At 37.6% G+C, this 15865-nt stretch overlaps 1 protein-coding gene across 2 annotated transcripts in view; it reads left to right on the top strand.

Annotated features, from left to right (window-relative positions):
* The window catches only part of LOC128475298 (chemokine-like protein TAFA-2), a 171170-nt gene that overhangs the window by 68241 nt on the left and 87064 nt on the right, over nt 1-15865 (top strand). For both annotated transcript variants that reach the window (XM_053457775.1, XM_053457776.1), the window contains exon 2: nt 14648-14763. In XM_053457775.1, the coding sequence (XP_053313750.1) occupies nt 14649-14763 (115 nt within the window). In that variant the 5' untranslated portion in view covers nt 14648. The remainder of the gene's footprint in view (nt 1-14647; nt 14764-15865) is intronic.

Below are 15865 nucleotides of genomic sequence, written 5' to 3'. Positions count from 1 at the left end.
TCTGCACACTCCAAGGGAACCCAGGTGCTTAAATAAAGGCTCCAGGGACTCAAGAGTTCCAGCGTCAGGCAGATTTATTCAAGTTGAAAAAGACCTCATTGTGAGGTCCAAACGTTGTTTCTTTTGTCTCAATAAATCTGCCTGAATCTGGAACTCTTGAGTGCCTGCAGCCATCATATCACACCCTGGCATCAACAGTGTGACTACTTGTGTAGGATAAGGTGGAGAGACCTACTGACAACTAAGCTACTTACCAGAAACATCAGGACAGGGCATTAAAAAATATAAATGTTTGAGTATCTGTGTTGTTTTAGAACTGAGTCCTGAAACAACCCAGGGCAAATGTCTGCTGGGTTGCTGGTCATTGGCAACTCATACTCACCCAATCTGCTGCTCTAGTGGTAGATTGGGTGCTGTGGGATGCTACATCCCACAGCACCCGATCCGTATATGCCAGATATGCCCGACTGGATGCTACATGACTATAAAAATGTAGCATACGCCTAACCCAAGATGATTTTTAGGAGGTTTTGCTAACTTAACTGCACAGTATGCAGAGAACACTCTAGCTTCAGTGAATAAACCCCTTTAAAGTCCCGACTGGTTTATAGAGAATGACATGCTTTACAGTCCAGTTCTGTTGTCTTTATTAACCTTATATTAGCAAACCACAAGAAACTATTTAATAAACCATTTATAATCAAAAGGAAAATAATTAGTGGCGCTTAACGCTCTGTTCTCTTATATTGTTACATTGTATAAATGACATTAAATGTTCGATACATCCGATGCACAATTTGCAAAAGGAAAATGCGGTCCATTTTTCTTCATATGTAAATTATGTTTATATTACTGCAGATACAGAGAATACAGTGACAAAAAATGCTAGGGGATAATTTGTTCAAAACCTCTGTATAAAAAAAGGGCCAACTTTTTGCAGAATAATGTTTCATATGAATTGTCTCTAGAAGACAAGAAGTTAGATATTTATTGACTGCAACCGTTTTATCTGATCAGGTATTCATAGTAGTTTCTGTATTGGCAATGAGGAAATTGGCAGAACATTAGAGAATAAGGAAAAACTCTACACCTACACAGCTCACTGTTAATATAAACTGTGTGATCTTCTGTACCCAACAGAGAAAGAAAAGGCAGGCTTATCTGACTGGATGGAATAGATAATATTGGCACCGATTTAAAGCCTTACCGAGCCCTTTTTTCATATGGAGAGGTTCCAGTTGTACATGATCATTTCAACTATATTTGTTTAAATAGTTCCAGCCTCAAACTCTCAAGAACTCCTAGTGTAAATTTAAAGCCTTTACTTCAGTATCCTAACTTTAAGCAAAACAAATTAAATAAAAACACAAACAACAAATAAATTACAACCAAACAAAATAGAACTCCCATTGTGTTCCTTAATATATACTTTCAAATCTCTATGATATAGAGAGCTATAATTTCTAAATGACAAAGCATCATGGAATTTGTATTTGCCCCAACTGCTAGAAGGCAGCACTTCCCTAATGAATGCAAAAAGTGAAACAGGGTTGCATCAGTTAAGGAACATGAATAAGGTTAGAATTTAATATAATGCCAAGGACACATACAATGAGAATCATAAAATGGCCTTTTTTGTTGAACTATACCTTTGTAAATGGGTTGCCATGTGTTTGTAAGTCATGCTCCGTTGACTTATTTCAACAATATAAGGCGCCAGCCCCAGTGATCTTCTCCAAGATGGTCCTCAGTAAATAATAAAAAATTACCTAAGGTTTATTTGTTTGTATACCAAGTCCACTTAATGTTGTAGGCGGGACAGCATATTTAACTTAATCTGCAAGATAAGGTGTCTTGGTGTGTGTGCTATTGAAGAACTGTGGCTTTTCAGAAATCTCTCAGTGCAGTTCAGACAAATATTAACTGATAAGCTTGCATAGTTTGGTTTTCTGTAATTTTACTGCTATCTGAGGAGGAGAATGTATCCTGATACTGTGCCGTATCCTCTTTTTGCTGTAATCTACGCATTTATCTACCATCCAAGGGGCACTGTCTATTCTATATTTTTTTTTTTTGGAAAGCTATAATGAGAGTCACACAAGTTATACAATCTCAATGAGATAAGTGATCTGAGATTAGCAACATTCCTTTTTCAATGTCAGGAACTCCTTTGTAATTTCTTCTACTTGTTATACAACACAGAAGATTTATTCATCATAGCTTACATGTATCGTAGGCAGAGGTTAAATAACATTTGAGCAAGTGCTTCAAGATCACGTTAGCACACTAGCACACTGTAAACATTACTTGGGTGAAAAACAATATATATATATATATGTTAATAAGTGATAAGATGCTAAAGATAATTAATACATTAAGAGCAGCAGAAACCACAAATTGTGATACAACACATGTATTTAACAAAATAAAATAACTTTGAAAATGTAACACTGTACAATGGGTAAAAACAGGACATAGCAAGAAGTACATGACATAACTCAGATTAACAGAAACGAGGGCTCTGCTCAAAAAAGCTTACATTATATTAACATACTAAAAAATCTAAGTAAACCACCATCATTCATTTATCCTCCTTTCATGGCCCTCAAAGGGTATAATAGTACCTATATTGCCTTAATTTTGCAGATGGAATATTTAATGACTCTTCTCCATTTTGATTCCCATAATTCTTAACAGTGGGGGCTGCCCACGATTAACTCGGGGGGGGGGGGGGAGATACAACCAAGCGGCCCAGTCTTAAAGCAGCTCATAATATATTTGGCAGACAACAAATTACAACTCTTTACATAAACAAATAAAAATGCTGTTTGAAGTCCTTATTTTGCTCTGGCCACCCTATTGGCTGTGTATAGAATTGCAAGTAAAACCCACAGTAAAACTAATGGGTGGTGCCAGGCCCGGCTTTAGGTGTCCAGACTACTCTACTGGTGCCCCCCGCATTAAATACATTAAATATAGCCGTAACTCTCTTTTCCTTCCTCCCTGTGAACTATAGGTCAAATAAACACCACATATAAACAGCACTTGCATGTATAGGTCACCTGAATGAGACATACAAACCATATATTTGCAGGTATACATAAATGATACATGGAAACATAGCATAGCAGGTATAGATCAACAGAATAACACACAAACCCAGCTTTGCAGGTATAAATCAATTGGAAATCACATATAAACTCAGCATTAAAGGTATAAATTAAAAAAAAAACACTAAATTACAGGCATAGATCACACATTGCACACTCACACTCCAAAGGCCAGCCCTGGCGTCAACATTGCCCACATAGAACCTGACAGCACCCAGATTACACACACAGATTACAGCCCAGCCTGAGCCAACTTTGTCCGCAAACAGCCCTGTCCCCAAACAGCCCAACCTGTGCCATCTTTGTCCCATAAACACCCTGCTTGTGCCATCTTTGCCTTTCCCCAAATCACACAAAAACTTATAAAGTCACTCACTCATTTACTCTTTCATTCACACAATTCATCCGCACATTCATTCACTCACTCCCACAATTCATCCACACAATCATTCATTCACTCACTCATTCACACAATTCATCCACACATTCATTCATTCTCTCACTCATTCTCACTCTTTAGTTATTTCAATTTTCTTACTATCCCCCTTCTATCTACCCCATTTCCCCTTCTCACTATCTTCCCCCTCTCCCCCTTCTCACTATCTATCCCCTCTCTCCCTTCTCACTATCTACCCCATCACCCTCCTTCTCACTATCTACCCCCTCACCCCTTCTCACTATCTAACCCATCACACCCTTCTCACTATGTACCCCCTCTCCCCCTTCTCCCTATGTACTCCCTCTCCCCCTTCTCACTATCTACCCCCTTGCCCCCTCTTTGTAGTTCACTTACCTTGCAGAAGTCCTGTGGTGGGAGTGCAAGGCCTTTGTCTTACTGCTCTTCCACGGCTTCACTGCTGAGCGCAGGGTTTGAGGTCATATTCCGGCACTCAGTGCATCCGCCTCAGAACGGCCCTGGCCTTGGTGATAGGATGGCCGTCTAGCAAATCAATTTTTAACTTATTTGAAATGCGTTAGTCTGGATTTTTTTGTTATTCTGTCTCACTATTCAAATAAACCTACCATTAAAATTATAGACTGATCATGTCTTTGTCAGTGGGCAAACTTACAAAATCAGCAGGGGATCAAATATTTGTTTTATTCACTGTAGTGATGTTAACATATTAAAGTTGTGTTCAAAATAACATGCAAGAATATTTCCCTTTCTCTACACTTTTACACTGATTCAATCCAGACCTCTGTATGTATAAGAATCTAAAATAATCTTGTCTTGTTAATTAAACACATTGCTACTTTGTTAACTTATAATAACTTTTGCCATTACAAATTTGAATCTAAATATGTACTTTTTCTCACAGTAGCACTGGTGAAATATTTATGGGTGCTAATTAATAAGTTTAAATATCTAGCATGGTCACAGTTTTTAGGAAAATGTTTGGCAGAGTAATAGATGAAGGACATCATGTTTTACACTAACTAAGATCTCATGGGGAGATGTCATCATCTGTATAGGACTCTGCTGAATACCTTACCAAGCGAGCCAAACAGTCATGGGTGACAGCCCAGACTGTAGTTTTTGGTCCTTTCAGGATCCTAGATCATTAAGCGCCTAGAAAAGTCTAGGTTTTTAGGGGAGGAAAGAGGGACACAATTATCCAAGGAACACTTATATTTGAGAAACATGTCTAAGGTGGCAAGTAGTCATCATGATGACTACTATGATGTTCACAAAGCCAATATTAATCAGAAGGCCCATGGCTCATGAGTAGCCTGCATCCGAATAGAATGATTCATTCCAGTGCTCTGTATTTTAAAAAAGTCTTATTCTTTGTTGTATTAATATCACGTTAGAAGCAATGTCCTGTTAAATACAATATGAAGCAACCCTTTCCTAAACATTATATGACTTGGTTTGAAGGTTCATCCAGCACAATTAGTTGGTATACAAAATATATAAAAATATCTACAAGTTACAAAACTGCTAGTTTTACAACAAAAAAAACAACTAGCTTTGAGCAAGCCCCTCCACTTCAGAATATGATTGGCATAGGTCAAAAATAATATTAATAATGATAATCCTCAAATTAAAACTAAAATTATTTGCTTTTGGTATTAATAAAATCATGAACATATCTGCATAACATTTTCTATTAGAATTAAGAATGCTATTTATCATGTGATCTTGTAAAATTTACACCTAATAAATTATATAAAATCTGCTTTTACACCTTGTTGGTTTAAGAGGGTGTAGAAATTCCAGGGAATGTTTGATAGAAGCAAAAGCAACATATGCATTAACAGCTAATTTTTGCACATTTTTTATAGCCATTTCTCACTTTATGTCATTTTCCCCTCGCTCTCTGTGGTGGTCTGCACGTTCTGCCCACTCATGTAATCTTAAATGAAAGCTGTGAGAGCCACTTGGCGTTTCTTTATCCACGAGGAAATCAATGTAAAGGCCTCTGAAAAAGCTTTGCATATTTCCAATTCTTTCACCTTTAATGTCTCCATAGAGTTGTTAGGGATAAGGACATCCTACACACCATGTATATCAATTAGAAGACAGTATGAAAGTGGTTCTGCGAGCAATGTATTCAGTAGATGCAGCAAGAAAACATTTAAATGTGTACTGTTCAGAAAACAAAGGTAGAGGTACAAGTACTGTTTTTGGTATTTTGTGAAACAAAATGGAGATTACGTCATTTGAGGCACAAAACAGCTATGGGAACATTTTGGAACAGAATTACAGAATTAAAAGTGGGCTCTGTAATTAAAGAAGAGGTGGAAAAGACGGCTAACCTTTTGTAAAAGATAAAAGAATATTTTCATGTATATTGTTATTACTTACAACCCAACAGTCCTGTTTTCTTATAGGACAATCACAATTTTCAAATACAGTCCTGATGTCCTAGGTAAATGCCCCATTGCCCTGCTTTTTGGGGAAGTGGGGACTATGAGCTGATTAGGAAGACCTTCTGATCTCCCTGAGATCGTATTTTTATTAGAGAGAGAAATAATGCATGAAAACATTATGAGACTGTGCTGCTCTGCTTTTTATTGCTGCATTTTAGAGCAGGGCATGTAACACAAGTGAGAAGAAAACAGAAAAAATATATGTTTGAAACTAAGTTTTAATAATCTTCATCGTGCCCCCCCCCCGAACAACCAGTAACTGGTAATTGGACAGTTGAGGACAATGACAGTCCTTTGTTATACAGTGGATACTAAAGCTAAAAGAATAATTAAGCTACATAACATTTGTTTATATTTAAGCATCTCTAAACATGATCTTTTGTAGTATCCGAAATTACGCTAAAATAGAACCTTGTTGCCCCATTGCCCTCTTTGTAAATTAAATTAACATAGCAAAGCCCTGCTGCTGCGCAAATCCAACACTAGCTGTTTTGATAATAGTTGACTCTTTCCATAATATTCATTATTCAGATGAATATGACTGTGCCTGCATTAGTAACCATGGGGTTTTTAAAAGGGTAACGTGTGCCTTTAATATTTTTTCCATGAGCTGGCACCTTCTGGGCTGGGGGCAGGTAAAGCCAAGTGGCCCCATTGGCAACTTTCTCTTCTTCCAGTAACTCACATATGCACCTGCACGCATATTCACACACTTAAACATACTTACACACATTTACACACTAATTAGGCCGGGTAATTCAGACTAATCTTGATGTTTCTTCTTTGCAGGAAGATTTAGACAGAGTTGGGGACTGGGCGTGCAAGTGGCAGATGAGGTTCAATATAGAGAAATGCAAAGTTATGCATTATGGTAAAAATAATAAAAATGCGACCTATTCTTTAAATGGAATATCCTTGGGGAAACTACCAATGAGAAAGATTTAGGAATAATGGTAGACAGCAGACTTGACAGCAGTGCTCAATGCCAGCAAGCAGCTGCGAGGGCCAATAAGGTTTTGGCATGCATAAAAAGAGGTATTGATTCAAGGGAGGAGGATATTATCTTGCCTCTTTACAGGTCACTGGTAAGACCTCACCTTGAATATGCGGTACATTTCTGGGCACCGGTCCTTAAAGAGGACATTATGGAATTAGAAAAAGTGCAAAGGAGGGCAACAAAATTAATAAGGGGATTGGGAGATAATAGTTATGAAGAGAGACTAAAAAAGTTAAAATTATATACACTAGAAAAACGGCATCTCAGAGGGGATATGATAACATTATATAAATATATGCAGGGCCAATATAAAGAGCTCTTCAGTGACCTGTTCATTAATAGAAACGTACAAAGAACAAGAGGTCATCCTGCGCTGCGGGAGATCTGGATCTTAGTCTTGTAGTCAGACCTCTATTTGAGGTCTGATTAGAAGACGGCCTGCAGTTCAAATGATCTAGTTGATTTTTATTTCCTCAATTACTCCATTGAGAGCTTTGGCACACTATGAAGGCCAATCACCCAATAAGGCAATACATTAGTATCTGTTTACCTTTGATATTTTGGGCAACTTTCTTTTCTCAGGCACTACACTGAGCTGATTCTGTATGGCAATGCGAAAAAAGTCAGTTACTCAGACTTTCATTAATTATGTGTCTGGCTGGGTGATTAAGGCTAAGCAATTCTATTGCTGACCACAAGTGGTGATATGTATACATGGGAAATCAAAATCTATATCTACACTAAACCATATGCAAAAATTGTATCATGACTATATGTATGCTGACAATAAATATTGGTGTATTAAACTGTATAAGGCAGTCTGGGTTATGTAGTCATGATTCAGGTCTTCAAATGCTTGCCATGATGCTAATTCACACTGCGATTTTTGTATAAAATGAAAAAACTGAATTTCAAACCTATGGGGTCGTATACATTTATTCAACTTGGGGATTTGTGAATAAACCACTTTTTAATACATATTATGAGAAAACCTTCTCATATACAGTGATTTGTTTTCAGCTAACAATCTGTATGGAAATGACACCTATATGCGTAGGCTCTATCAAAATTAATCAACAGCTGATCATCTGCATTGCACCATCACACGCAAATGACAATTCTGATATATGATCTGGTAAGATCTGGTAAGGTCTTAAATATTCTAGCTGCCAAAGATCTTTCCCAAGAAAAAGAGAACTTTGTGAAAAATGCCTCAATAAATATATTCCCGAAAAAAAATATAGCAGAAATAAGTTTTACAAACTAGAGATGTCCCTAGTGAGTTTTCTCTGCATATATAAATAAATATTAAAGCCAGTCTCAGATTACATATGTTTATTGCATTAATCCACAGATGAATCATTTATAGAAGAAAGGATATATCAGAGAGAGCTATGAAAAGCTGTTTTATACGCAGTTTCTTCACACTTTTTTCCCCAGTATTACATGATTGAAGGTAACTACAGTTTTGCTATAAAGCTGAGATTTTTAATTATATGCATACTTCAAAAAGCAAAATTCTAAAAGCTATGCATTTACATTAATGCACATTTTTTGTATATATATGTTTTTTCTGTGGTCAGACTGCAATACCAGAGTTTAAAAAAGAAAAATAACCATTTCTGAAGGCAATTATATTTATCGTCAGATTTGAATAACTTCTTTAATTCTAACCAATGAACTTGCTAACAATTAACAGTATTGGCAAATTGAATTGCTGTAATTGTTCATGCTATTATTATCATTGTCTACAGTGCAATGCACTCCTATGACTTACATTAAATAGGCATTACAAGGACATAAAATGTGGCTGCTCAGGGGAGAGAACACTGTTAAAACTCTCATCTTGGAGAAACACTAACCGGAAAAAAAGTATACATTTGTTTGTATAGCACCAAAAGGTTCTGTAGCACTGTTACAACAAGAGACAATTTAGACAATTTAAAATTGACAATAATATTATCACATGTTAAGACATATCAGTAAATACATAGAGGAAGGCCCTGTTCCTGGAAGCCTACAATCTTTTGTTTGATCAACTGAATTGGAACTGGATTGTTGGCCAGTGCTTGTTTCAGATGCACTGTTTTGAGCCACCATGGGGACTCAAGCTAACTGGGTAAATACTGCTTTATTTTATTCTATACTGTAATCACTTGATTATGGTCTTTTCTTTGTAAACCACAAGGCAAACTTTCTCCAGGAAGGGACAGGCACAGAACTAATCCCATTATCATATTCCCAATGAAAACCTGATAAATTCAAAATTGATTCATGCAATGCAAAAAAAAAAACAATAACAAAAAAACAAGTGAAAATAATGAAACACAAGCACCCAAACAGTGGTTTCATGATACAGAGGTGACACTTTCACTCTAGCGTCTATCTCTTCCTCCACTAGGAGAACCTTGAAGCTACACACTGCTTCTCATCATTGCTGGAAGGCTCCCACTTTTATATCTTTTAGCAATACATGAAAGTCTATATAATTATCTGTCTACCTGATCCCGCTCATTTACTTTTGTTTAGTAATAGTGTGGTTAGTTAATCATCAGGATTCTCATGCTGTGATCCCTATCCTTTCAGTCAGAGTTCTCAAGCTCCCAACATTCCAGGTTCAAGAAACTGTTTTTAGCTAGTTACTAGAGCATTCTACGTGACATCATTTCCTCAACAATTAACCCTTTACACCAACATGCCTTCATCACACTATTAAACCTTTCATGTCACAATTCTCTTCTGGGCACTACAGGCTTTTGTCCAACTTGTGTGCTACTGCCAACTCGCATGCATTTCCAGAATAGTTAATAGACCCATCTTTTCAGGCAAGAAGAGAAATGCATTAACACTGTGAGTTCCAGAGGCAAACATTCAGAAATGAAATCCCTGCCAAACAAAAACATCTTGAACAATGACAAAACTCATCTTTGTCGATACATCATACTGGCTGATATGCATTAACCCACTGCCTGCTAGAGATGCATAAATAAATCCTTTTGTTATTTGTCTATTAGCCATAATATTTCCTCTTGTCTATAGTAATACTTTAAAAATGTGTTATTATATTATCAGGTACTGGGTGATTTAACGTTGTAATGTAGCCTACAGTCCATATTTTGCTGTTCTTTTACTGGTGAGAGAGAACATTTTGTCTACTGTAAATCATCATATATTTCTAAAGCAACCAGAATTAAAATGTAGCAAAGACCCTTCAACTGTTAAAGCAATTTAATTAGCCATTTATATGCAAAGAGAAGACCATTGTGAGTGTGCAGTATTAGAAGATTTTCAAATCCAGCTAATCAAAAAAACAGAATCGGTGTTGTTGCTGTAAAATATGCTTTATATCCCTTGGCTGCTTTCAAGGGAAGGCATAGACCAAACCAAATTTACAGTAAATAATCATGCTATTTGAGTACATACATTGGTTACAACTTAGTTACAAGCTTGCTGTATATGCAGACATAATATTAACAAACTATAACCATAAAAATCATCTAGCTGCCCAACAATAAGACCAACACACAGTCACAGTTCACTGATATCAAAGAGTTTAGGTCCCGTGAGGGTGCCACATATGAATCAGCTCTCCGAGTTAAGGGAAATCTGTTCAGAGTGCGGGATGGCTTCTATGACTGCAAAAAAAAAAGTAGAAAGTAAAAAAAAACACCGCAAGACAAGGGTTAGAGGACATGGGAAGCCAGATGAAACCAGACAAAAAATATACACCCCATTGTACCTTCCACGTGTATATCCTTGCTCTATGAATAAAGTCAATGTATGTTAAACCATAAAGTATAATAAATGTTAAACCATATACCATAAAATTTGAGGTATAATATGGACCTGTGTATAATACGCACGTATAATTTTACATCCAATTTTTCAGGAAACAAGGAAGTACTTGCGTATTAAAAAATGCGCCCACCAGATTAGGTCATTGGCAGATGATCAGTAAAATTGATCATTGATCAGTGACCTAAAGAGTAATGAATCATTCTCCAGATAGCAATTTATTAGGTTAAAAAGTGTCAAAATAAAAATATAAGAGCACTGCATTAACTGTTAATTGGTCCCCACAAGCCTGCAGGTCGATCGAGCAGCAGTGGGAGGTAAGGGCTGGTCCTCGTACTCACGTGGGGCCCGAAGATTTGTCTCTGAAGCTGCCTATGACAGCTGGGATATGATCGCCAGTAAGGTGGCGATCATAAGGTTAATACTGCACAATGACCTCATGGATGCAATTGTCAACAAGTTTTTACTCTGTATAATATACCCCCCCTTTTGAGGGCTACTGTAAAAAGTGGTTATTTATGAGTATTATACACAAAATTTTACAGTACTTTTGATGGACATCTGGAACTCTTCCTCTCCTGCTTTTTTGAGAAAGGAGTTAAAGAGATGTGGTTAAACACACATGTAGGTGTAGAGTAGTCCCAATTAGCCTTAAAATGGGCAGAGAGTTGATTGGAGCTGAATGGAGATTAGACAGCGCCAAACGCCACTCTTAGTCACACTAATTAAGGTCTGGGAATTATCTACTGGGTGAAATTGGGACAGTTCCCTGTATACAAATGAGGAAGGATTATATCAAATTGACCAGACCTAAAACTGTCCAACGACCATTTCCTCATGCTCCTGTAGTCCAGCATCTTGTGGACAGTCTCCTTGTCCTTATACCTTTGTTGTTTGCGGAATGGAATTGATAATTATTAAATCCCAACCTGTTAGTGTGCCTTCAGGCCTGGGTTGGGAAGCAACCATGGGCACAAGCAACCATGGAACTGAACAGTTTCCTCATTACTAATTCACTGTTCAAGCAAGAAGAGCTTGTAAGGTATGAAACTATACTGTGAGCATTAGAAGAACCGTTGCCTCTATGTGTCACAAAATGATGCATAAACTCAACTATGTCCAGTTATCATAAGGCAGTATCTGCGCTATGCTTTCATGTCTCTCCTACAAAGAGAGGTTACACTAAATCTTTCAGACAGAATAAACATGACATTTGTGTTTGCTCTCACACTAAATATATTATGAACCTGTCTATTTACCATCCCACACTGACATATGTTCCAAACAAAATGGAAGCTTTATGGAAAATGTCAGATTGAGATCATTGCTAAACTATCTAAAAACACATGGAGAAACCAAGTGTTTCCTAACTATAATAAGAAATACAATAAAATGTAGAATAGAGGTAATTTACACATTCCTTAATTACAATAAACATGTTTATAAAAATGGTATAATATTTATGTTTACCATGGTATAATTATATTTTTAATTCATGCAAACAATTCTGTTCTGATTCTAGGGAAAAAAGGATAGGATGAGTACACACTTTTAATTATGTTTCTTATTATGAGTGATTTCTTGTGGTATCAAATTATCGGAGTCTAGAAATAACACACTTTCCTGCTAATTTTTAACGGCTGGTGTAATTTTTCAACACATTTTGCAAATTCAGACGGACATAAGCACACGGATGTGTTTGCCCAAACCCTTTTCGTTATTCTGAGGAGTTCTCCCTAACAGTGTGTTATAATTGTACATTGCAATTCCACAGGCATGCCGATAGCCGTGAGATTCATTCATGTTTTTCAGCCAATAATTTTCTAGCTGGTGTAACCTTGAGAAGGTCTCTTGTGTTTTTTGAATAATAAACAATATACTTGGAACACGGTGCATTAGTAATATATGTGTCAGATTTCCAAACATTATAATGACACAATATACTTTTTTTTTTTTTATGTGACTTATGATTTACATTTTTTGTTATTCATGAAAGTATTATGTATATAGGGTCAGGCAACCCTCTATTTCAATACCGTGTTTTAAAGGTGCTGTTCCACTAAACAGCTCCCTATATACTTTTGTAATAGCATACATGGACACAATCTGCCTGAGACACTCACAGGTTGGGATTAACCGTGGCATAGACAAAAAATGTCAGACTTCCTGAGGTGACAACAAATATCAGCATAGCTTGAGTGCTTTCATGCACAGAGGCCCAAGAGTTCCATGTCTAAACTGATATTCACACTTAGGGAGAACCCCCCAAAAAATTCCCAATGGCAAATACGCATTGTGTTTGCTTCTTGATTGCTATTACGGGTATATGGCTGAAATAATAATGGCGTTTTTGCCTCTGTACATAAGTGATTACACAAGTGATGAGCCACAACTCTGTCCAGTACGTAGGGAAGAAGACCCTCTTGTTGTGGTGTGGTGGCAGCAACTAGGTCCAAAAGCCACCACTCCAAAAAAGTGTGGATTCCAAACCCACTATGGCATTCCAACCCACTATGAAAAAAAAAACAAACAGTAGAAGAAACAAAACTATGACAAACACAAGATTAACTGACGTTTGAAATGACAAAGCAAAACATGAGAGTGAAGTAAATTGGCAAATACATTGCTTAAAAAATGTTCTTGATGCTTAGAAGAATACAAAACATGTTTCAATAGCCAAGCACCATGCAATGGAAGCCACATTAGGTAAGATTAGACAATTTGCAGATCTCTTCATGCCGAAGGAGGTTTGGCATGCAGAGATCTGGAAGTCTCTACGTTTTACAGATATTTTTATTTAAGCCGGAGGTGCAGTGCTCCAATGTGAAGAAGTGAGGGTGCTCCAAAGTACTTGAGTAAGAGCCCCAGAGGTAGCTGGACCCCAAAATCTTCTGAGGAAGATTTTCTTCCCAGACATTAGCCTAAAGGGGACCAGATCTTCTTGGTCCTCCTCAAAGTGAGGTGAGGAGGACCATATTTTGTTGTTATTATGTATACGTACATATACTGCATTTATAGAATTGCAAAAAAAACCTCCTAATATAATACTTTAGAGACAAAGAAACTTGAAACATGCTTCTGCTTCTCAAAGTCTCTTGTAACAACATTTCACTGTGCTCCCTAGTGTGCAGTTGTAAAAAAACCCAAAAAAACAATGTATTAAAAAGGACATTTGAGGTTTTCCAGTGGTTGCCACTAATAAGTCTGTTTTCTGCTAAGCTCCATACAGCAGCATCAGGAAGTTACTGTTATTGATGTTTTGCAGGGATGGGGAAACAAAGCAAGTTACTTACATCTTAATGACTGCACAGGCCACCAGTGTTGGGATTTCTCTCTGTGTTGTAGCTGTTATTTTCGTGAGCTTGTTGTTTTTTGACAGGCACCAAGTGTATGCTGTTAATAACTAAATCATATGCTAGACTAACTGCTTGAAAAGTTTCGACATAGACTCATTTTATGGCACGATGAGCCTTGTCTTGTGTTAAGTATAGCTTATGCCATGCACCATGTATGCTAAAATGACCCCATTGTATTAACCATTACTAGTTCTGCTTAAAAAAGGTGATATAAAGACAGAATAGGACCTGAAAAACTGAATAGTCCACCAGACATATTGGGACACATTTTCCACAAAATCCAGCATTTTTTGTAAACATTTAATACTGACTTAAGCTTAAGGCCTCCCAAGCGTCCTTATTTCCGCAGGACAGTTCTGATTTTTAAGCTATACCAAATGTTAGGTCTCCAACCTTTCCTTTAATGACAGATACTTCTGATTAATTAAAGTATTTTTTTTTGATGGTTACTTACATTGTATATAAATATTTTGGACTTTGTTTTCTGTGTTAACTAATCTATTTTTGTTTTTCAGGATGGGTAAAAGAGAAGTACAAAGCTTCATCAGGTGGATGTTGGTTCTTTCTCTCTGTGTTTTAACCCTATGGGGACGTATAGCAGCGGCATCGACCCCCCACAGAATCCATTCAGGTAGGCCCGAGACGATCTGTGATTTGAGACCAGTGTACTCAGGGGAGGGCTGGCAGCCTAAGGCCTGGGGGGCAAGTCAAGTGAAGTGGCTCCGCCCCCTCGCACTCACCTTTCACCCCTCACGCTGCTCCCATCACTATGTTGCCATCAGACTGCTGGAAAACTGATCTAAACGGCCGCTGGGTGCTGATGCCACCGGCCGGAGCTACTTTAATCCTTTTATTTATTTATTTATTTAATATGCCGGATCGGCTTGCCATAGGTGAGTGCGAGGGGGCGGAGCTTTCACCCCTCACGCTGCTCCCATCACTTGGCGGCCATCGCATACAGCCGCTGGGTGCTGATGCCGCCGGCTGGCGCTGCTTTAATACTATTTTTTTTTTCATTTAATAGCCGATCCGGCTGGCCATATTACACTTTAAAAAAAAGTATTAAAGTAGCGCCGGCCGGCGGCATCAGCACCCAGCGGCCATTTAGATTAGATTTCGGGCGGCCTGGGGGGCAATTGCCCCCCTGCCCAGCCCCTGAGTGTATGGCGTCTTTGTAACGTCTCTATGATGCGGTTTAGTGTTAGTTACTTGAATGTGGATCAGAGAATGCGTTCTCTGATCACAAAATTGCATTATTTGTCTCAATTTACAACCTGGTTACTTAAAGCATTTATTTGGAACGAGACAGTGGTAAAGACTATGGAACATACTGTTCTACCAGCAATTATATCACATGCCTCTTCTAGCTATATCTAACTGAAAAATTGCTAAAATTATTTCTGAGGAAAAAGGTGCCCAAAGCAAAACTCCATTAACCCTTTAATGCTTTAAGCAGCAGACTTATCTACGGAAGTAAAACTGTCAGTGGCTCCCTATTGTTATTGCGCTGTGTTTCCTCCGTTCTATATATTCATGTTTTATTATGCACTGCTGCTTAAAATCAAGAACACATGGCATATTTTATATTTCCAATTCACCTTACTGCCGCAGTGTATCAGGAAAACGGCTCAACCAGCCAGAAAACCAAGCTTAATATCAATAAAGGCATCATACATCGCCTAGTATATTGGGCCCTGTATTGTCAGCAGTGCTTTGCTGAATCGTTGCAGACT

Source organism: Spea bombifrons, chromosome 2, assembly GCF_027358695.1.
Source record: "Spea bombifrons isolate aSpeBom1 chromosome 2, aSpeBom1.2.pri, whole genome shotgun sequence".
NCBI classification, from domain to species: Eukaryota; Metazoa; Chordata; class Amphibia; order Anura; family Pelobatidae; genus Spea; species Spea bombifrons.
This window is presented reverse-complemented; position numbering and strand designations above follow the sequence as displayed.